Source organism: Aspergillus nomiae (genome assembly GCF_001204775.2).
Source record: "Aspergillus nomiae NRRL 13137 chromosome Unknown contig00044, whole genome shotgun sequence".
NCBI classification, from domain to species: domain Eukaryota; kingdom Fungi; phylum Ascomycota; class Eurotiomycetes; order Eurotiales; family Aspergillaceae; genus Aspergillus; species Aspergillus nomiae.
The window spans coordinates 73874-95857 of NW_015378099.1; the positions used below are offsets into that span (position 1 = coordinate 73874).

Genomic DNA, 21984 nt, shown 5'->3' on the forward strand with positions numbered 1-21984 from the left:
AATGACTTGTATGTAATAACTAAAGGAATTCTGCCTGATGTAATACTACGGAGAGAGCGGTTTTCGGCGCTATAGATATTCCGATCGCTCTGTGCCAAGACATTGCGGCTAAAGCTCATGAACCTCACTGTTACCAAAAAAGACATCGACAACCTATAACTTTTGAAGCTGTAGGCTTGGGAGAGAGAGTTTGTTATCTTTGGCATCAAGGAGTAGGAGAAATACCCTTTTTTTCTCCGTTCCTTCCGCTGAGGAGCCAATCCCAAACCCTCTCGCAACAATAAGCGTCGGGTTACTGACCGCGGAAGGCTACAGGTTAGGGACGATATCCCGCTGCTCTTTGTGCATGCCCCGTGGCATGATAGTTGATAAGGTAAGAGCACACATGTGCATCTGCCCCACAATCAGGTACATCGAATGGTCATAATTTATCATATCCACAACTTAATTGTCAACGAACTTCTGCTGAAACTCCGCTCTTTCTAGACTTTGGCCATCCGAGGAACTGGCACGCTTTCACGTCCCTGCTAGAACACGATGATATTTGCATAATGAAGGATCCCAATTTAACCACGGAACAGAAAACCACTATGGAGCCCCAAGAAGCGAGCGGTCACGCCGAACCCCGAAAGAACACCACTAAATCTGTCCGCGTAGCCTTCGGTCCGGACCTGGAAACGCATATCCCTCCACGCGATAAGTCCCCCGCGCCTGGACCAGGGCACCACAGATCGTTTACTACCGTGGAGCGGAGGCACCCCCTTGTAATCACTCCTGACAGACCGACGAGTTCGGCAGGTGAAGGCCCAGCTGTCATAGAAGATAGCACTCGGTTGATATCTGATCGGGCATCGGATTCGGCACGGCCGTCGCCTTTGAAACGGGCTAAAAGTGACTATGGACCAAGACTGGGGCTTGACAAGTCTGCTGCTGGAGAGGACGAAGAGGATTTTGCCATGCGCCATGGATGGCAGGAAGAGTACACTTCGAGCGAATACCTCAAGATCCTACACTCGGTAAGCAGAACAGCGATGTGCTGCCTTAACGGAGTATCCTCTGATAACCCTAGAATTTCTACATGTATTTCACGGAAAAACGCCATGAGACAAACGGCATGCCGAGAGATCCCGTGGGAAGCTGGCCCAGCCAGGACTGGCGTATGAAGGACCGCCTGAAAACCGTTTCTGCTGCCTTGGCCATATGCTTGAACATTGGGGTTGATCCCCCGGACGTGGTCAAGACAAACCCTACAGCTAAGCTCGAATGTTGGGTTGACCCAACATCCACTACTGGTGGCGGGCAGACCAAGATAATGGAGCAGATTGGAAAAAAGCTACAGGAACAATATGAAACACTTAGCTTAAGAACTAGGTACAAGCAATATCTCGACCCATCCGTTGACGAGACGAAAAAGTTTTGCATATCACTACGTCGTAACGCCAAAGACGAGCGAGTTCTTTTCCATTATAACGGTCATGGTGTCCCTTTACCCACCCAGTCTGGCGAAATATGGGTCTTCAACAAAAATTATACTCAATACATCCCGGTGTCCTTGTATGATTTGCAGTCCTGGCTTGCAGGCCCCAGCCTTTTCGTTTTCGACGTATCGCATGCTGGGAATATTGTCCAGAATTTCCACACGTTTGTTGAGAAACATGAAAAAGAGAACATCGAAGCAAAGAAGCGGGATCCTAATGTGATCACCCAAAACTATGGGGATTGCATCATTCTGGCCGCGTGCCAGAAGAGCGAGTCGCTTCCAACCAACCCCGACCTCCCCGCAGATCTTTTCACTTGTTGTTTGACGACGCCCATTGAGATCGCCCTGAGATACTTCATCCTCCAGAACCCTCTGCAGAGTAACATCTCCATTGATGATTTCCGAGTCCCGGGTCGCTTGCAGGACCGCAGGAGCCCTCTTGGAGAATTAAACTGGATTTTCACTGCTATTACTGACACCATCGCGTGGAATACCTTGCCACGAGCTCTCTTTAAGAAGCTGTTCCGTCAAGATTTAATGGTAGCGGCCCTCTTTAGAAATTTCCTACTTAGCGAACGGATAATGCGCACATATAAGTGTCACCCAATATCGTCGCCTGAACTTCCAGAGACGCATCATCATCCTCTGTGGAAAAGCTGGGATCTAGCAGTTGAAATGGTTCTGGCTCAGCTTCCTGCGCTCATTGATCATGAAGAAGGCCGTAGACAATATGAATATCAGCACTCGACCTTTTTCGCTGAGCAGCTTACTGCCTTTGAGGTGTACTTGTCATCTGGACCGACGGAGAAAAACCCGCCGGATCAGCTACCTATTGTCCTGCAAGTCCTTTTGAGTCAGGCTCACCGGTTGAGAGCCTTGATCTTACTCAGTAAATTCCTGGATTTGGGACCCTGGGCCGTCCATCTGGCTTTGAGCATAGGTATCTTCCCTTACGTCGTCAAGCTCCTCCAGTCAGCAGCCCAGGAGCTGAAGCCTGTTATGGTTTTCATATGGGCAAGGATCATGGCGGTCGACCATACAGTCCAGAATGATTTGCTAAAGGACAACGGAATTCACTATTTCATCTCGATTCTCAACCCGTCATCACCCATACCTGTCGGAAATGCTAGTGAACATCGGGCCATGTGTGCTTTCATAGTGTCGATATTTTGCAAGAATTATCCCCAGGGCCAGAATGTGTGCCTTTCCGCAGAACTTTTTGACTCTTGCTTGAGGCATCTGATGGATGTTGAAAATCCTTTGCTGCGCCAATGGTCATGTCTTTGCATTAGCATGCTTTGGTCTGATTTCCCTGAGGCAAAGTGGATGGGAATTCGATGCGCGGCACCTGCAAGACTCTGCGAGCTCAATTTTGATCCTGTTCCGGAGGTCCGAGCCGCAATGTTGCATGCCGTGACAACATTTTTGGGTATTCCCGATCTCACAGATCAAGTGGCCCAGATCGAAGAATCATTGGCCATGGCCGTGTTACCAATGGCATCCGATGGTAGTGTACTTGTTCGAAAAGAACTTCTGGTGTTCTTCTCGACTTTCGTGAGACGCTATCAAAACAAATTCCTAGTTGCCGCATACGAAGAGCTACAGGATGAGAAGCAGAGCCTTCTCTCCAAAGTTGAGCAACTGACACCTAAAGGTCATTCCACGGAGGATGCACCGAATGGTTCCGCAAATGGCCCGCTTTCGAGCTACAAGACACAAAAATTGTCTCGTAATTCTACTTTTGGCACTATTTGGAAACAGCTCCTTATCCTTTCTGTTGACCCGCATCCTGACATCGCACAGGATGCAGCTATAATCGTTGATCACATTCATTTGTCCCTTGTGCAATCCCCCATGGCATCGCTAACTGAGAAAATTCGACAAGAAATAATGGACCTCTCAAATCGAGTGGCCCAGAAGACGCAAGTCCGGGAACGACTAGAGTCGAAGAAGACGGCACCACCACCGACTCCTCCGTCGGTTGCTCCGCCAAAGCAGGAGGGCTATCTTTCGCTGAGTTTGAAGCGGACTGCTAGTGTCGCGGCGTCGCTAAAAAACCTTGCCTTTGGAGGTTCATCAGCAGAGCCGCAGTCGTCGCAACTTTCGGCCTCGGATAAGAGTCGCATGCCATAACGCCACGAGGACGAGCCCCCCGGAATGGACCCGGCCCCCCGAAGTTAACGACCAAGTTGCCCCTGCGACAGCCTACCACCAAGCTCCAACTCCAACATCCCGCGGTTTCGAACCCAAGGCCCCATCAATCCCCCCTACCGTCCCTTTGATGAGCAGTCCTAGATTGGTCCACAGAGGTAATCCCAGAATCTCTCGCTTTGATATGCAAGCAATACAACCAAGATTATAAACAGTTTCTCACCCTTATTCAGTATTTCCGGGAGCCCCAGATGAAACCCAATGAGCCCGATGAACCCGGTAGCGCGGACTACAACGAACGCCTCTGGAGACGAAGCCGCAACGAAAAGATTATCACAGAGACGCAGCCCCTGAAGAGTAAAGCCGGCAGTAGCCGATGGGATAATTCCATCGCCCTTCTTTCTAACAGCAGTCAGCCCCTGAAGATGTGCTTTCATCAGTTCGAGGATCATATCGCCGTTGCGGATGACAAAGATACTATTGCGTAAGTCTGGTGAACTTTGATGTCGTGATTGATACTGACAATCTCTTCTTTCCCAATCAGGATCTGGGACTGGCAAAGCCACAAACGTCTCAATCGGTTCTCTAACGGAAATCCACCAGGGTCAAAGATCAACGAAGTCCGTTACATTAATGAAGATGATCAGGCACTTCTGATGACAGGTTCTTCTGATGGAGTTTTGAAGGTGTTCAGGAATTACGAGTCCACAAGTGATGTCGAGATCGTGACAGCTTTCAGAGCTCTGCCAGAGCTTATTCCTAGTAACCGAAACGCTGGGCTTGTTCTCGACTGGCAACAAGGCCAGGGTAAAGCGCTAGTCGCAGGAGATGTGAAAGTCATACGAGTATGGAATGCTGCGACTGAAGTTTGCACCAATGTAGGTCTCGATGTTAGACATTGTTTATTGGGGTGAATGCTGACCTTACATGTTATAGGACATTCCTGCTCGCTCAGGATCATGCATCACTTCTCTGACTTCCGATCAAGTTGCGGGTAATATCTTCGTAGCTGGCTTCGGTGACGGGGCAGTCAGAGTATTCGATCAACGTATCAAGCCCACGACTTCTATGGTTAAAGTATGGCGCGAGCACAAACAGTGGATTACCAATGTCCACATGCAACGGGGTGGTTTGAGAGAGCTGGTGTCTGGTAGTCGGAACGGTGAGATCCGACTTTGGGACCTTCGGATGGATAATCCAATCTCGACGCTGTATGCCACTAAAGATACCTTACGAACGTTGAGCGTTCATGAACACGCTCCAGTCTTCATGGTGTATGTGATATACGTGCTGACTTACTTTTGAGTGGATGGCGGACTTGGCTAACTTGATACAATTGCAGCGGCACCAACCGCCATGAAGTCAAGACATTCAACGTTGACGGCAGCTATCTGTCGACATTCGAGCCTTACTCGAGTTTCCTCCACCATAACCGCTCTTCTCCGATCGCAAGCACCGCATTCCATCCTCACCGCACTGTTCTCGCCTGCGCTGCTCTTAATGATAACCACATCAATCTGGTTTCCTGCTAGGTCTGACCTGACCTATTCTTACAACTAATTTTGTTTCATTTCCTGGTGATCTATATCTTATCCCTTTCTTAATCTGCTATATCTCAACAGACATACTATACAGCAGAGACGGCGCTTTCGGTCATGATGGTTTCACTCCAGGTTTCTTTCTTACACTCGGCACGGTTGTCTGATGACCCTTCTGATTTATGGCGTAAGACGGAAGTTTGCAACTTAGCAATCTGGCGCTAGGGCTAATGTTTTCTTGTATTATTGTTTTAATCCTTTTGCTATCTTGTTTGCCTTCTTGTCTCCAGTTTAATCTGCTATGATCGTATGTATATGGATGGAACCTAAACAATAGCGAACATGCAGAAAGCATAGCTTAATTCCACTAGGCAGCTATTCTCGTATTTACTCTTTCTTCTACGGCGATGACATCAGCTCCGTGGTTAGAACTGATGTTGAAAGTTGGAACTGATGAGTATGGCTACAATTCATTTCTTCACGAAACTACTGCGCTTAGTACTCCGTGTTCCCAGTAGTTCTTTAAGTAATGGGCGAGCCACCTGGCCAGCGAGAGCATCTCTCCCTAGTACTGATGGTTTCTCTTGAATGGCCATTTCCCCAGTATAGCCCTGGATCGTAGGAGACATACACGGTGATGACCATGCCAGAGTGGTGGTGACAGTTCCACCGCGATCTTTTTCACACCCTGCCCTATTTTATCGGCTTTAAAGAGGAAACATGTGGATTGTTGGGTGCCTACAGATACTGCAGAAACGGTGACTTATAGACTTTCCTCTAGCAATAAACAAGCGCATTGTACCAATCACCTCCTCTCTAGATATGTCTATGTAGAGAATAATTTACTGAATGGTTATTAATATTGCATAAAATACCCTTACCTAGAAAGACCTGGACCCTCTTTCAACAACCTAGGATAGATATATTCCGACAAAAGGAAAAGATCTGATAACGTCCTTCTATACATTCTAAACAGAGACAAGTGATACCCACCACTCCTAGGAATGAAATTAAAAATAAGAAGTACATTGACTCTATCCACGACCTTCATAGATACCGTCGACGTTATCGATAAAGTGCTAGTGAGGTTCCCCATCCTCGGCATCCCTCATCAGCTATCTTTTACCCACCGATCCACACTGTGTATTGAATCAGTGTACCCAGTGTCTCTAAATTACCTCATGAGGATCCAGGCTTCTTGGCCGGTGATAGTAGTTCTCTGAGAAGTACTTAGGATTTGGGAGATGACCAGCGTGCCTGACTCTTTCGCCGTTCTGGTCTAAAAGTGAAAAGCGTATGTTAGCGGCGCCAACAGCCGATGGTAGTCCCTCAAGGGTCGACCACGCCAGGTGCTAGCAAGGTTTTCCATATTATCGTATTCGAGTGTAGCAGAGTGCGAATCCCTTCTTTCAATGCCTTGGGTGAGATTGCCACGGAACTCGACATTGTGGCCATCGATAATCTCACGGCTATTGGAGGCACTGGGAATTGTACCTGTGACGGGGGGCATCTAGATAGATAATTAGAACAAGGCTGGGAATCGAGGGAAATAGTGGTGTTTTGGGATGTCTTACTTTTGGTGCTGAGAATTGATGTTTGTTGCAGTATGCGAGGGAAAAGAGTCGAGTGGATTGTTCAGATTTTTGCTCACTTGTCAGGTCTGGTGGTTGTATTTCAAGCGAAATGGGGAGATTGTCTACCTGTGTATAGCTCAGGTCTCAGCTCATTTCAATCAAGAGAGGGTGGGCAGCATTCGTTCTTTCTGCGGTCCATTATGTGTTAGTTTCTAGCAGTGGTGGGTGCTCTATTTGTACGGCCACCTGTGGAGACCACCTACTTTGCATCCATCTGGACGAATACTGTATAGGTGTGTTGGCCTTTAAGTATCGCAATATACGGTTCACCTCTGTGTTATGTGCTTGCATCATAATGGCCTGGAAGAGACAGTAACCCTGAGAGGTAAAGTCAGTTATATGCCACTCCTGTTTGCTTTTACTGAAATCAACCCCGAGTATGAATGATATACGGAGAGGGAGCGAGTCTGTTTTTGCAGAATAGAGTTTCCAAGTATTGTATATTTTTGATCTACTATGGATCAGACTGTAAAGTATTATGCTTATGACTTTCTCTAAGACTCAGCAGAAACTTTAGCCGTTGCAACACCTTTCCTTCGCCCATGCCTCGTACTCTTGAGTAAAACATGCTACTTACTCACAATGACACTATCAGTAAGGAGTCACTCGCTCTGTCACGTAGAGAAGATGCTCGTTCCAGACAGGGACGTTTCTGAGACCGTGCCCTATGCTTATGTGGGCATGGCAGTGCTACGTTGTATTAGTCAACTGTACGAATGCTGGAATATGAGGGCTCTGGATAGATAACTTACTCCGTGTACTCCTTCTGCGGGTCTCCAACCGACCCCGAGACAATCACTCCTACCTGCACACTCCTTCATACACGCAATGAGGGAGGTGCGATACAGCCATTGTTCCTCACGAGCGCCAACAGTGCGCACACCACACTTTTTCTTGAATTCCTTTCCGTCGATGACGAATGTGTCTTGGGAGCAACTAGAACACATGGTCACCCAGCTGTTCGCTTCGCAGTTCGGATCTATCACCGGGGCGGGTTTTGGCGCGGGCACGTTTGCCTGGCACTGGGTCAACTGGGCCTGGAGATCCGCTTTGTCCTTTTCGCATTGACTTGCTGCGGTTGCTGCTTGCTGGCGAAGCTGATCTTTGTCAGCCTCACACTGCTTGCTGGCCTGTTCTGCCATTTGAGCATTCTCTTTGCGGATGGCTTGTTTTTCAGCTTCGCACTTGGACCCGGCCTGGGTGATAGATTGGTCCTTGCCATCCTGGCACTTCTGCAACATCTGGGAGGCAAAGGAACAAAGTAGGTGAATGAGAAGACCTAGGCAGGATATTTAAACAACAGATAGCCCCGAGATAATCCAGAAGAATCAACCAACTCCTACCTCACATTTTCTACACTAATACTATAGAATTATCTCTCCTCCCTACTTTTATACAGTATTATTCTTCTTCCTGGTAGTCGCGAAACGGACGATCTTGGATCCTTGAATTCTGAAATACCCTCACGGGCTCACTAAGATGTCTATCTATATTTAAGTAGGGTAGGTTTACATGCTAATATATATTTGATTCTTGATTGCCCAGTGTAGTTTATTAGTTAACTATAGGTAGAGAGATTATCAATAGAGATACAGTAACAGTTAACTAGAGATGGAAAATCACTAAATTAGGGCTAATTTAGTAATTGTATCCATACTGCGGTTCATTTAGTCGAGAGTAGTGAAAAAGGATACCCGCTTTTGGACGAGAACATAACAAACAAGGGGACTTTTCGGCACTTTCACAGTCAGTCTTGATGAGATTAGATTTGATCCACAGGGATTACCCCATACAAACCCTGTGGGCCATTCAGATAAATTCTTAGAGTTAAATCTATAGGAATTAACACGCGAGCTGATCAACTTTAAGTTCTTGATGCCCCAGTCTCCGCCGCGAACCTCTTACAATCTGCCATCGTACTTGCCTCCTCTTCTGTGATCAACATTTATTTTCTTTGTTCCGCGGAAAACATCATAGCCGCTCCTCGAGACAAATTAGACAGAATCAGGTTTCCCACTACAGCTATGTTTCGGCGCCCAAGAGAGACCGAGCCCGACAGGTTCTCAAAGAGACTTAGCAAAACACTTCAACCTCTCACTGATTCCTTGGGCGGGCTCGCAATGTGCTATCTGGGAGTCCTCATTGCCGTTGGGGTAATGTGCCATCTGAGTAGTATAACGGTAAACGTATCCTTTGCTCCTGCTAACCATTTTCCTATCTCTGTAGGCCTCTATGGTTGTGGTGCAGGACAATGACTACACAGCCGCCATTGAAAGGCTCGAGGGCGCAGGATTCAATCGAAGTGTTCCAAATCGCGCCCTGCCCCCAAAATTATGGAGAATCATCCAAACCCACAGCATATATACTGCAGTTACATGCATTAGAATCTAGTGATCATCTCCTCTCAGCCACTCGTCCAGCAAAAGCTCCTTCGCAGTTGGTCTTTCCTCCGGTAACCACCGCAGAGTCTTTCGTAAGAATCGGAGGAACAGCGCTTGACTATTTGTCTCAAGCCTGGATTCACGGCCTTCAAGAGATTGCTCTGGGATCTTCACAGAGCCCTTCCAGCTACCTACAGCTTAGGTGAGTTATTCGGAATATCTAAAAAGTGGTCAACTTTCACCCACCGTTCTCGTCCCAAAACCTGAGACTCTCTTTGCTTCTTCTCAGGAACTCAACAGGGGGCGGTCCTAGAAGAGAAATCATCTCCGCAATACGCTGAGCTTTCTCGGTCTCAGTCTCAAGGCTGACGGTTCTGAAAAGATGTCCTTGCTCAAACAGTGTCCATGCCTGTGAAGAATATAATTATTAGCTATGATAACGCAGTGAATAAATAGCCTTACCATCTGTCCCAAGCCCCATATATCGACCTTATTATCCCAATCCATACCTAACAATACTTCTGGGGCCCTATATACACTTGGCATAATGAGACCGGTTTGCTTCCCTTCAGCAAGTCGTGCCTCTCCAAGATCGGCGAGTATTGGCTCGCCGCTTGTCAAAGGCATTGCACGAGTGGCATAGATAGTACGATCAGGGAGCTGTTTTCGCGGGCAGGGATTCGAGATTTCATCCTCTTCCATTTCTGCAAGGATAGAGTTGTCTTCGATGCCTAAAAGGACATTGTTCGGTTGGACGTCTAGCATGAATTACTAGGAGCTATAAGCTTTGGTAGAGTTATTACTCACCCGTATGGATGATATTTGCTTGGTGGAGGTAATCCAGGGCAATCAGTACAAACCGCAGGGCAGGTCGAAGGAGATTTTCCGGTAAGCTATCTCCCTCAAGACAGTGCATATAATCACGTATATCAATACTAGCAGGCTTGTACAGGAGACATGGATGCACTCCGTATGGCCCAAGAATCTCAAACGTGTCGAGAATAAGCCGGACATATTGTTCACCGCCATGAGTGCTCTGCATAGCTTGTAGATGTTTCGAAATCACCACCTCGGGGAGCTGTCGTTTAGTTCGAACATGGACTTTCATGACCACATAACACTGATTACTTTGGATACGTCAGTGGATATATCAGATACTTTCTTACTTATGTTGCACACGTACTGAAGGTCCCGACATAGCCATACGGTCGACGATGAGCCAAAGCCGAGTTTAGTAATAACCTGATATCTGGATTTGAAAACTTCACCAATGTGAACTGGGTAGTAGCGTTCCTCTAAATAATCAGGAAGAGTTTCTTCCTCAAATGTGGCAGTCGAATCTAAGCGATAGAATCCCGAGTCAGGAAATACGCGTGGTTGCGACATTGGAACCGTGGCAATCTTCCTGCGCTGGGAGAGGGAAAAGAAATTGAATGGTGGATGTCTCAGTAGTGAAGCTAGGTATCTGCCAGCGCAGAAAACTGTGCTATACAACAGCCGGCCCATGACTAGCTTTTTGTTGAAAAGCGATGAAACAACTAGGTGTTATATGGACATACAGAGGTGACTGGCTGTTCGTGAAAACCGTGACTACCTACCCGCCCTAGTATTTTACCTAGGTGATAGGCGTATTTGGCGCAATCCCTTGCTTGATTGGCCTGCGCAGCTTCCGGACAACTATATAACATTTAACAATTAGTATTTACTATTCACTATACAATATTGTGTCTACCAATTAGCTCTATTTATAATAATCTTGTACTTTGTTAGTAAGAACGCATGTCCAAGTAAGTCCATTCCAACTAGGCCAAAAGGTCACCCCTCACAACACTCAGGCCATTTGCCTACAAGGGTACAATGGTTCTTCAATACATTCAAAGCCCAGGTTGTCAAACGGCAACTCTAGTAACTGACCAAGCATCGAGAAATTGGGATTATCCACCCCCGACCAGCTCAGAGGCACATCTGCCGTTGGGGAGCAGCTGAAAGGGGGGTTGTCGACATTGGAGTTCTCCATCAAGTGTGGAATATTATCAGACGAGTAGAGTCGGTGCACCCAAACCCAAACGACAATATTGCAGGAGTTGGATGAAATAGGCGTAATGGCTAAGAACACTTGAAAGGGAAGAGTAAGACTACCTAAGGCCAGCAACTACTGGAACGCTTTCTGCAGTCTTTTCTCTGGGGTACTGCACGAAGAATGTTCATACACTCGTTTCAGTAAAGCAACTGAGAAGAAAGAGGAAAAGGAAGAGCACCCTGGTCTATTATCAGCGTTCCCAATATCAATCGACTTCACTTATACCGGACCTATGTACATCACAGTAGATATTGTAGGATAGTTATCACTGAGAGCCCCCATTGTCCTATATGGAAATGCCTCGCCTCTCTACACCAAAGAAGTCCTCGGCATCGGCTAACCACCGCACCGTGCGATCCAGTACCTTGGCCCAGACTTTCCTCTTCGCTGCGTTTCCCTCATGTACCAAGAGTTCTAAAAGGTATTCTCCCCCACCACGAGGCCATACATTCAGCCTTGGCGGCTCTGGAGGATCTGCGCGGTTCAGCTTGATCAGGACGAGGGGAACATCGTGATCGGCTGTCTGGATCTGGGAATGGTCCTCAAAGTTCTGGAAATAAAAGACAGACCCATAAGCCGACACATCTCGCGGCCAATCCGTGCAATTTTTGACAATCTCTGATAGCCCGATGGCTTCATAAGCCACCGACTGATTGAATTGGGACTGCAGCGATTCCACGATTCTGTAATCCGTCACCGCTTCGCTGTCCGCGGCCGGGCTGCTCTGCTCGGGTAATTGGATCCTCACGGGGGCAAGATTCAGACACGGTCCGACAACAGTCTCCATATCGTCACCGGAAGACGGTACCACTGTGCGCCCTGATACTCCGCGACCGAAGACTATGTCATTCAGCCCCGCTGTGCGAGCGAGAGCAATGCCCCATGCGGCTGTAAAAATGGTAGCAACAGTAAATTTGTCCTTTGAGGTTTCATGTGAAAAGTGCACTGTTTGGCGCATTTGGGTTCGGGGACCAGGTTGCAATGTTTCCGGCGCTTGATTTGAGATTGCTGAGGTAGGAGCTGGGGCACCCTGCAGCTGGGCACGCCAGTGGGCGAAGGCAGCGGGTGGCGGTGAGAGCTTCATGAAGGTGGAAAAGTCGGATACGGGGGGCATAGGTCGATCGTGGTATAGGGTGCTGATGCACTCGGCCATATGGCGCAGAGAAATCGCGTCGTAAAGGGCGTGGGAGAGCCCTATCACGAGCCGCGTTTGTTGACTCTGTTCCGATTCAAGAATGAAGAAATTCACGAAGGACGAACCTGGGGCCACTTCCCTAACGAGGTCATTCATGCAAATCGCTTCGCATACCTGGTCCAGTGGCTCATCCCTGACAGTATGAACAGAGATATCAGGGTCGAAGCGGCGGAGGACGACCTGGATGTAATCTCCATCACCGTTATGCGGCAGAAAAACACACTGGAGGATCTCGATAGAGGAAATGAGTTGCTGACAGACGTTTCTTAGCTTCGTAGTGGCTGAAAGTTCTTTGAAGGACATGGAGAAATAGTTCCACTCCGTGCGAGGATTTTGGAGAGCACAACGAATAGTATATTGTTGAAAGTCTGTGACAGGAAGGATATCGGCTATCATTCTATCCGTAGTAGACAAGGATTTTGCAATCTCTGAGATGTCTGGAAGGTCTAGTGCTAGCGGAGACAGATAGCTACTAGTCTGTACATTATCCTCTGTCGTCAGAGTGATCTGGCATGCCATTTCATCGAGACGAGGATACTGAAAGATAGTAATGACTGATAGAGGCAGGTCTTTGGCGCGGGCAGTCCCGACCAGCCGAATAGCAGTAAGGGAGTCGCCGCCCACAGCAACCACGTCCAGTCTGCTGAGATGCACAACCAGGCTGTCAACTCGCTTGGCCTTCTCTCTGCACGCCAGACCATGGCAGCCGTTGAAGTCCTCTCCCTGATTGTGGCCAATGCACTCTACACAGCCTGCCAAGGTATAGATCTGCGAGCTCTCCCTCGCACCTTCATCGCTAGCCTAAAAGCCCCCGCCCGCAAGCTCATCATCACCGGTCTATTCGTCGATACACAGGACCCAGTCAGCAAGGACCGTTTCTTCACCACCTTCTGGAAAGAATTCGAAGAGGCCTGGTACGCAGCCGCAGCATATGATGCAGCTGAGCGCGCCGCAAAGGCCGCACAATCGCTAGCTGTCGCTGTAGTCAACTCGCAACACATTGCTATTATTCTGCCTGTTGAGAAGGTCACTGGTTTGACCAAAGCCTTTGAGTCCCTCATTCTACAGTCATATCTGCAGCACCGCGATGCATTTTTCAAACAGCCCTCCACCGCCCAGTATCTGGGACAGGGAACCCGAATGATCTACCGCTTTGTGCGGGAGAAGTTAGGTGTACCGCTCCACCGCGGCCTCGTCGAGCATCCCGTGGCTGGGGACCAGGAAGAACGTCATCGATGGTCGTCCGAAGAAGACCATCGGATCCTGGGTCTCGATCATTTATGAGGCAGTTCGCGATGGGTCCCTGTATGCTGAGGTGTTTCAGTTTCTGGACGCGAGTGGAGGCATTGCCAACGGAGTGAAGGTCGCCAATGGAACGAAGGTCTCCAACGGGACAAACGGGCAGTGTGACTTATTGAACTAGCATTAGTGTCTTGGTAATCGAGCTATGACAAGCTTATAGTAGTTCTTATTCTTCGTAAAGTATAGCGGAGTTAATAGTTATTAGCCTAGTAGGCTATAACAGAAGAATATACCGTTATCGCAAATGGCAATCACCCCAAAGGGCAACATATTAACTTCCTCTCATTCCAAGGGGTATCATGGATATTCCAGTATTGATCTTGAGTTCGTATTCTGGCGAGGGTGAGTTAGGGTTTAACCAACTCCGGTGTAGATTGCGTCACGGAACTGGCCGCATATCACGAGACTCGGTGTGCATTATAATTTATGAACCATGACCACGTCTAGAACATGGAGTCAAATAGATGATCTCTGTCTCCCGATATTAAGCCACGGTTATAGCTATGTTTCGCCACCTCCAGGCAACCTTTTCTTGATCTGCTAAAGCGTTCGCACGGATGGGCTAGAATCAGTCAAACAATGAATTGAGTTTCACGGTATCTAGTGGACCAGAGCCAAGATCATGAGACTGATCAGTATGAACACTTCTCGTATCAAGACCCTGATTCTCATGGCTGTTAGTGGCGTCATACCATTACCCCAATGTCGTGAATCCGTGATTGGAGGCGGATAAGCAAAGCGAAGCTTTTCTCTCCCGGGTCTGGGCCATTCGGTACGAACTCTTGGTCTTTACAGCGGGAACCATATCCGATTGCAGTAGATGGTTCGTATGCATAGGATGTCAGTCAGGATATAAAATCCATCATTTTGTTCCATGACACATTAACATGGTATTGCTTTGTCTTGAACTGACCGGGAAAACATATGGATATCTTTGAAATTGATATATTTGAAATTATCTGCCCGCCTTCAAACCCCTACGTCCTTTAAATTTCAGTATCAGGATGATATTGTTGTACAAGTGTCTTATCTTGCAAATCTCTCTGGCAACATGGGCTCTCGGCTCTCCAAATGTGGTTAAGATGGACTTTTCACGGGGCACGCGAAGACAAACTGCTTCGAACAATGGCTCCTTTGGTGTCCAACTAGGGAACTATATACCGGCGGGCCTGTATTACGTCAATGCTTCCATCGGCACCCCAGCGCAAGTTGTCCAGTTGCAGTTAGATACTGGTAGCAGTGATGTCTGGGCTTTTGGGGTGCATTCCTGTGACCTCAGAACTTCTTACTGTCTGGGCGGTGCATGTAAGTTTCGAACTTGACTTATATTTATAACTGCGCGCGATCACTTCCTTTTGCTTGGAAGCCGCTAACATCCAGTCTCTTCCAGATAATCCAAATCAGTCAAGCACTGCGACTGTAATAGCCGAAGGAGCCTTCCAGATATCTTATGTTACCCAAGGTTCAGGAGTGGAAGGTAACTGGGTTAAGGATGACTTTTCTGTTGGTAACATAACAATTAAAGGCCTTGATCTGGGAGTAGCAACCAGGGCGCAAGGTGAAAATACGGGTATTATGGGCATTGGGTTTCCATCGCATGAATCAAACAGTACATTGTATCCCAACTTCGTGGACCAAATGGTGGCGCAGGGTTTTACGAAGAGTCGTTCATACAGCCTGTGGCTCGATGATCTTAGTATGACCTCTGAGCCATCACATACGGCTATAAGCCTGCTAACTAGGAGCTAGATATGAGCACCGGGAGTGTGCTTTTTGGTGGATACGACTCTGACAAATTCCACAATGAACTAGTAGCATTGCCAATGGAGCCGAACGCGACTGGGGTTTTCACTGATTTCGCCGTGACATGGACCTCCTTCTCATTCACGAATGCCAGCGGCACAGAAATCAGCCTTTCCGGCCAGGACTTCAAGGAATATACTATTCTAGACTCAGGCACTACCGGGGTTCTGATTCCGGATGATATATATCAGCGGATAGCCCAGGCAGCCGGCGTTCTGGATAATGGGCGTGTCGACTGTGCTCTGAGGTCCGCGAATGGGACATTCAACTTCGGCTTCGGAGGTCCTACCGGGGTGGCTATCGCTGTTCCTATATATGAGTTCATTCTACCTGGGATTTTCCCCAATGGTACACGGATGACAGATTCGAGAGGCATAGATGTTTGTTGGTTTGGCATGGAAGCACAAAAGGACAGGCCGCTGCTGCTTGGCGATACCATGCTACGCTCGGCATATGTTGTCTACAATCTGGATGACAAGTGGATTGCTATGGCGCCTACTAATTTCAACAGCACAACCTCCAACATCACGGAAATCAAGCCCAGCAGTAGCCTGCCTTCTGGCTGGACGTCTGCACCTAATATTACCGTGAGCCAGACTGCCACTGGATCGATTTCTACGGGAGCGTCCACCCCAGTCAGCGTAAGCGGAACCCTAAGTTCGGGGGTAACAACCGTTGCCACTGCATCACTCACCGGGGCGACCGGCTTTACGACGGCTATGTGAGATTTAATGCTTCTACGGTCTTAACCACTTTGAACTTCATCGTGTGTTATAAAAGGTGTGACAGTCTCAAAAGTTTGAAAGTGTGTATCAGTGTTCTGGGCTTCGAGGTATAGTTAATGTTAATCAGTATAGCATTTTATCCACGACCCGCGTTTTACAATTCACCCTTCACATACAGTCTTTATTGCGTACATTCTACTAAAAATTCTAAATCTGTGACATAGTCTAGATAGTGAAAAATCAAGAACTAGGAAATATACTTGCACCGCGACGAACCCCGGTTCGATCTATAGTTTTTGATCAAATCTCCGCGGAAAGTTAACCTTGGCAGGGACCATGAGTTGCCGAGCCACGCTTCCAAGTGAACCAACTCTCGGCCTGTCTAGAGTGGGCCAGATCGTCATGAAGAACCAAGCGTCATGCCTCTTTGAAAGTCGCAAGACATGGTTGGTCATACGATATCCTACTGTATGTATGTATAGAATACAACAAGATTCGATCCAGAGAATAGTTTACTCCATGACTCGTTCAAGGATAGTCATCACCCCAATAGATAACTGAATACCACCATTATTGTTTGTTTCAAGTGGAGCCCGTCGGGACAAGAATTGCTTGTTCATGGTATAATTAGAAGAGAGACTGGCCTGGTGAAGGATTGAGTGCATACAAGCCAGGAACTATGGTAGACACTAGCTAAGAAAAAGCGAATGAAACCAATCCTAATGAACCTGTTCGCCTGAGGTGTAGGTGGCATGACACCACTGGAATTATACGGTATTAGATTGCAAAATACCACAGGCTATCCTATCTTTAATCCAAACTCAGATGCTCTAGGGATCCAGGCCTCAGTTCACTAACAGTAGCCACCACCACAAATATCCGGCCTTTTTTTATTTAAACCACGAAGTAAATTATCTAGGCCTATCTGAATTTATCTCTCTAATACTACATTAGAACTTTCGCTTTGGATATTGGTCTACTATACCAAAGAGGCTCTAGTCCCTGATATATCAGTATTCTACCTTTCTACCTGAATCTCTCTGAGCTTTACACAGAGTACCCAAAATGCTCCTATTCAGTTTAGCAACCCTCACATCCATACTAGGCCTAGCAGCAGGCCTCGACCTCCGCGGGAAACCCGTTCAACAGGGTCATCGGGGCCTGTATACGTGCGTACAATATGAATGCAGCCAGTATGCCTGTGCACCAACCGGACAGGAACTAAAATGCGTCAATGCAATGAAACAGGGATATGGTACGCTTAGCAACCAATTAACCATTTAAATATAAATATCTATCCCGGTTAAACAGCGAAGGAAATATGGCTAATTCATTGTAGATATGAAGTATAAAGGAAAGCTCATGCACTGTGATCCGGTTGGTCGCGGTTTTCCATATCGGTCATGTGTTTGTACTATTGATTTTTTGAATTGTGACAAGTGACTGGTGTAGACATGGAGTCGTGGGAAAGGGAATCTGTGCTTCTTTAGTCGTAGGGCCGGTCTTCTTTTCGGTGTTTTGGGTTATGTGGAGTTTATATTAGGTAGAAGCGAAGGGCTACTTGGATCTCGAGTCAAATTGTTTGTTACTTAGCCATTAACCCTCAGTTGGACTGCTTATCTTCTTCACGTCTTCTTCCTAGAAACTAGCTATTCTATTCTATATTATATTGGGAATATGCTATTCTGGACCCCTCATGAAACCGGATCTTGATTTCACCCTGTAAACAAGTATACTTCTCATCAAGCTCTCTCCCTAACTGATTTCCATATACACTCAACTGACTATCTAGACTGCAATTCCTACTTCTCCGAAGTAAGTCTCTGCACCGAACCACCATCTTCATCCGAAGCGAAGACAGCATCCAAAAACGCATGTCTCCTGACCGCATCCTCAAAAGTGGGCACAAACCCCCCCCATCAGCAAACCTCTCATACACCATCCTCACATTCTGCACAAGCAATGGAAGCGCTAGTTTCTCATGCAAGGGGACCATCTCAATCTTCCCAATCTCATAGTCCTTGATCTGGATCTTGTAGTTCTCCGCGCCCATATTGAACTTGATCATGGCGCCCGTGATCCGGATCTGGCCTTTCTCGCCGATGATGTCCCACGCGAGACCATCACCTTCCTGAAAAGCGTCGCCACCACGGAGAACGTAAGTGTACCTGACATCCTGTTCAAGACACCGTGGAGAGACGCGTAGTCGTCCGCCGTTAGGGAGTCATATGGTGCTCGTCATGAGAATATTCTGTCGGTGGTAGCTGGAGGTATGGTGGAAAGTCCATTTATATGTTTGGGTGTTATGTAACTAACGTCATTATTAAAAGTAGTTTTTAAGAGAACAATTACTCATTCTCTGGCCGGAATGTAGATTCCAGCAAGCGGTTGACAAAGCAAAGAGGATTCATGTTGATAGAACAACTCCTCCATAAGTTTTACTGGCAGCGGTGGGCCTGTTCATCTGGGTGTGGGTCGTGGATGAAATTCAAATTCCTTTCCAAATGGCAGATTGCTAATACCCTTTTTTTTACGGTAGGAGAGAAATGAGTGGGAAACTGCTATGATTAATTACCACACTGCAGAATGATCAAGGAAGCCTTTGTTTTCTACGCATTTCAAATACCCTAATGAGCGATCAAAACTGCGATTCCCAAGCAAGGCGTAATCATACTTTGCTACGCTGAATGCAGAATACGCCCAATTCCCGCGACGTCTGAGTGATAAATCTCGAATCAATAGTGACCTTCGTTTCGAGATAGAATACTGACATGTCCTGTACCAGCCATCATACTTCCTAGTTCCGTTTATTTGTCCCCACAAGCCTCTTCGAGCCTTACAAAAACTGAAGAATGTCAAGATCAATAGCCAATACCAGAGGGTATCATCTTCTAAAGCCTCCGAATCTCCGACAGCCTTTTATAATTTGTTGATGATACCTGTCCACTGATTCGTAGATATCTGCCTAGCATATTGTGGGCGCTGTGAGATCATAGAGCCCTGACGTGAGAGGGTAAGGGACTTGAATCGGAAAGGTTACTTATAGTCGAATATGCCCGTTCCACACGAAGCCTCCAGTGGTCAACGGATGGGTCTCGTTCGAAGTAACTGCGGCGTCCACCAAGGCTGGGTTCGCAATAATAACTCTCCACATCTTCAAAGTCTGCGAAACCTGCCGAGTCTCGCGAAGAGCTGTCAGAGACGTAGAATGGAGATTAACGATGACGTTGCCGATCAGGGAGCTTATTTGCTTCGCAGCTGTACTTTCCTGCAGGGTGTGAGTTGTTCCACTACGCCCCTCAATTCTTTCGGCGTAGTTCTGCGCGATGTCTGTGACTTGCCCTCGAAGTTGCTCAAGGCCTCGGGCATCTTTGCGGAACCATTCATTTGCTTCGTCAAGTCTTTTCTGAGTCACCAGGGGATCATTTCTGTAAGGTAAAGGCCATGCGGTTGGACTCTGCACTACTGGCTCAGAGAGTCCTGGCGGAGGTCTTATGCGTTTGCTGGTCATTAGATTTAGGTATCCTGGGACACCCGCCGCGGGAATTCCTTTCCATCTTTCAGTAAAATCGTACCAGATAGGACCCGATCTCCACGGATTTTCGGTAATTTCTGGCGGGTAAGCTGCTCTGATATCCATATTCCCCGAATTGGTTGACTTTGTGGTTGTTGACTCGCCACTTAGACCAGAGACACGATCCGATGTGCTATCCATAGTTGTTGTAGTCCCCTGGGCGTGTGCGTCGTAGGCTTCCATTTGGGCGACCGAGAATATATCTTGATCCGTAGTAATCCGCTCATATACAGCTCTGGTAAGCAATGCAAGTTTTTCTTCTTTAGTGTAGCCTTTGTCATCCTGATAAGAGCTTTCATGGTCAGGACCTGGGGCCTCAGCGCGAGGCATTTGCGGAGCATCTACATCATTCAAGGGCTGAGAACGGGACAAAAACGACGTCGGTGGTTGGCACTCCATCGCAGGTGTACTTGGCTTAGGGCTCAATACATGCTCATGTGTAGCATCCAGAGGGAGGTCCCATGAGGTAGAGGAAAAATCTCTCGATCGATCTTCATGTGATGCCGAGAGCGATGGGTGCAGAGTTACCAAGCTCTCATGAGCGAGGGCATGACCATAGTGAAAAGGTGCTGATTCGTAAGGAGAGCGGTCCTCCGGCTGGTCAAAACTGGCGCTGTAGATATTCAGGGAGGAGTCCGTCATGATGCCGCCATCAGCTACGAAGTCCTGGTTGTAAAGGGTTGGCTGCGTTACGCCCATGAAAGACAGCTCATTGGAGATCGAATGTAGTCCTGTCGACCAGGGAAGGTGCTCCGAGCTGTGATAGTCATCATTTCTCAGGAATGGGCTCTCCGATACGCAGCTATGTGGTTGTGAATGTGGGTAGGAATATGCGAAGCCGTAGTTGTGGGAATAATTAAGAGGGTTCTCTTGGTAGTGAATTGCGTTGGCATTCGTCGGCCATGCCTCTTCCCCTCGCTGTGCTTCTGGGCTGTAATGGTACGATTGCGAATGAAACCGAGAGGATGCTGGGACCCCTTCACTGTGCCTGTTCGGATTACACTCTCCACTATACGCACGATGGAGGGTAGACAATCGAGAGCGAGGCTCACTTTGGCCCGTCTCGAAGGGATTCATTGGGCTTTGACTGTTCTTCCTACCGGTGTCTTCGGTGCTTTCTAATTGCAAAGGCTTCCAGGGCTTGTTGCCTTTGTTTCGGGGGTGCGCCTTGGCAAATTTGGTCAAGCAGATTGCTTGTGACGACGGCAGGTCATCAAAATCACGCAATTCATAAACGTCATCCTGGTACATAGGCGCCTGTGTGTTTCCGGACCGGGAGGTCTGGCTGTGAGGCCTACCAAAGGATCTTCTAAAGGCCATTCTGGATGCAACGTAATTGTCTTCGACCAGTAGAGGAGGGGTAAGATTTGTGGGGAGAGACCGTGCTGTTTCTGCGAGAGGGCCAGGCCGCGTGATCAAGTGTAGTGAGGATTTAGATAGACTATTTGGAAGCGGAGTTTGCGGAAGGGAAGATGAGAAGCGCCTGGTTTGGGTGTTTCTGGAGACTGGTTGAAGGGGGAAGGTGTCGTCTGTTTTGAAGGGTGTGAGCTGAGGTGCTGGTGTTAGTGAGGAGAGACGCGACGCAGAACACTGAACCAGGATGGGGAGTTAGAATGTGCGCAGAGATCGCGAAGGTTGCTCGATACAGACTAACATGCAACCAGTCGCACTTTGATGCGCACCTTGGCCGTTCACTTGAAGATGGCGTGACGGCTCTGTTCTCGACATGATGACTCGGAGTGGTTGCACTGGGGATTGGGCGACAGGCGCCCAGAGGAGCTCTTCCTGGCGCGATGCTCTCGATGGTCACGGCAGCCTTCTTCTTGCGAGACCTTTGACCTGTTGTCGAAATTGGGATCAGTAACAGAACAGAGGCGCTAGTCTCACTTGATCGGCCTCTGCGAGGAGAACTGCCTACGACGACGGTTTTTCCTGGTCATCTCTTCATCCGACATCTCAACAAAAAGTCATTCCAATGCATTCCACGAGATCGCCAGCAGACTTGTTGGGTATGCATAAAATAATATATGTGAGCACGAGTTCGTATCTGCCGGGGGATTTATATTATAATGTGATATGGCCAATGTACAACGGAACAAACAAATGTCCATCCCTCGGATT

General features: G+C 47.8%; 5 protein-coding genes across 5 annotated transcripts; 2 read left to right on the plus strand and 3 right to left on the minus strand.

Annotated features, from left to right (window-relative positions):
• Positions 1–488: 488 nt before the first annotated feature.
• Positions 489–5541, plus strand: ANOM_002469 (ubiquitin-binding TORC1 subunit KOG1; the record flags this gene model as incomplete). The annotated part of the gene is made up of 7 exons (XM_015547726.1): positions 489–1016; positions 1070–3525; positions 3599–3779; positions 3847–4115; positions 4176–4509; positions 4568–4905; positions 4974–5541. Coding segments are annotated over 7 exons (4260 nt in total), but the record flags the coding sequence as incomplete, so codon positions are not given.
• A 907-nt stretch (positions 5542–6448) lies between these two features.
• Positions 6449–8044, minus strand: ANOM_002470 (uncharacterized protein; the record flags this gene model as incomplete). Its single annotated transcript, XM_015547727.1, has 2 exons — positions 6449–6679; positions 7556–8044. The coding sequence occupies 2 exons, from the start codon at positions 8042–8044 to the stop codon at positions 6449–6451; spliced, it is 720 nt and encodes a 239-aa protein (XP_015409749.1).
• A 1146-nt stretch (positions 8045–9190) lies between these two features.
• ANOM_002471 (protein kinase domain protein) lies at positions 9191–10570 on the minus strand (the record flags this gene model as incomplete). Its single annotated transcript, XM_015547728.1, has 5 exons — positions 9191–9375; positions 9431–9593; positions 9647–9942; positions 9992–10311; positions 10368–10570. The coding sequence occupies 5 exons, from the start codon at positions 10568–10570 to the stop codon at positions 9191–9193; spliced, it is 1167 nt and encodes a 388-aa protein (XP_015409750.1).
• Positions 10571–14765: 4195 nt separating this feature from the next.
• Positions 14766–16289, plus strand: ANOM_002472 (pepsin-like aspartic protease; the record flags this gene model as incomplete). Its single annotated transcript, XM_015547729.1, has 3 exons — positions 14766–15066; positions 15152–15457; positions 15511–16289. 3 exons carry the CDS (start codon positions 14766–14768, stop codon positions 16287–16289), a joined length of 1386 nt encoding a protein of 461 aa, XP_015409751.1.
• A 3040-nt stretch (positions 16290–19329) lies between these two features.
• Positions 19330–21818, minus strand: ANOM_002473 (uncharacterized protein; the record flags this gene model as incomplete). The annotated part of the gene is made up of 3 exons (XM_015547730.1): positions 19330–21453; positions 21518–21702; positions 21782–21818. 3 exons carry the CDS (start codon positions 21816–21818, stop codon positions 19330–19332), a joined length of 2346 nt encoding a protein of 781 aa, XP_015409752.1.
• Between the last annotated feature and the right edge of the window lie 166 nt (positions 21819–21984).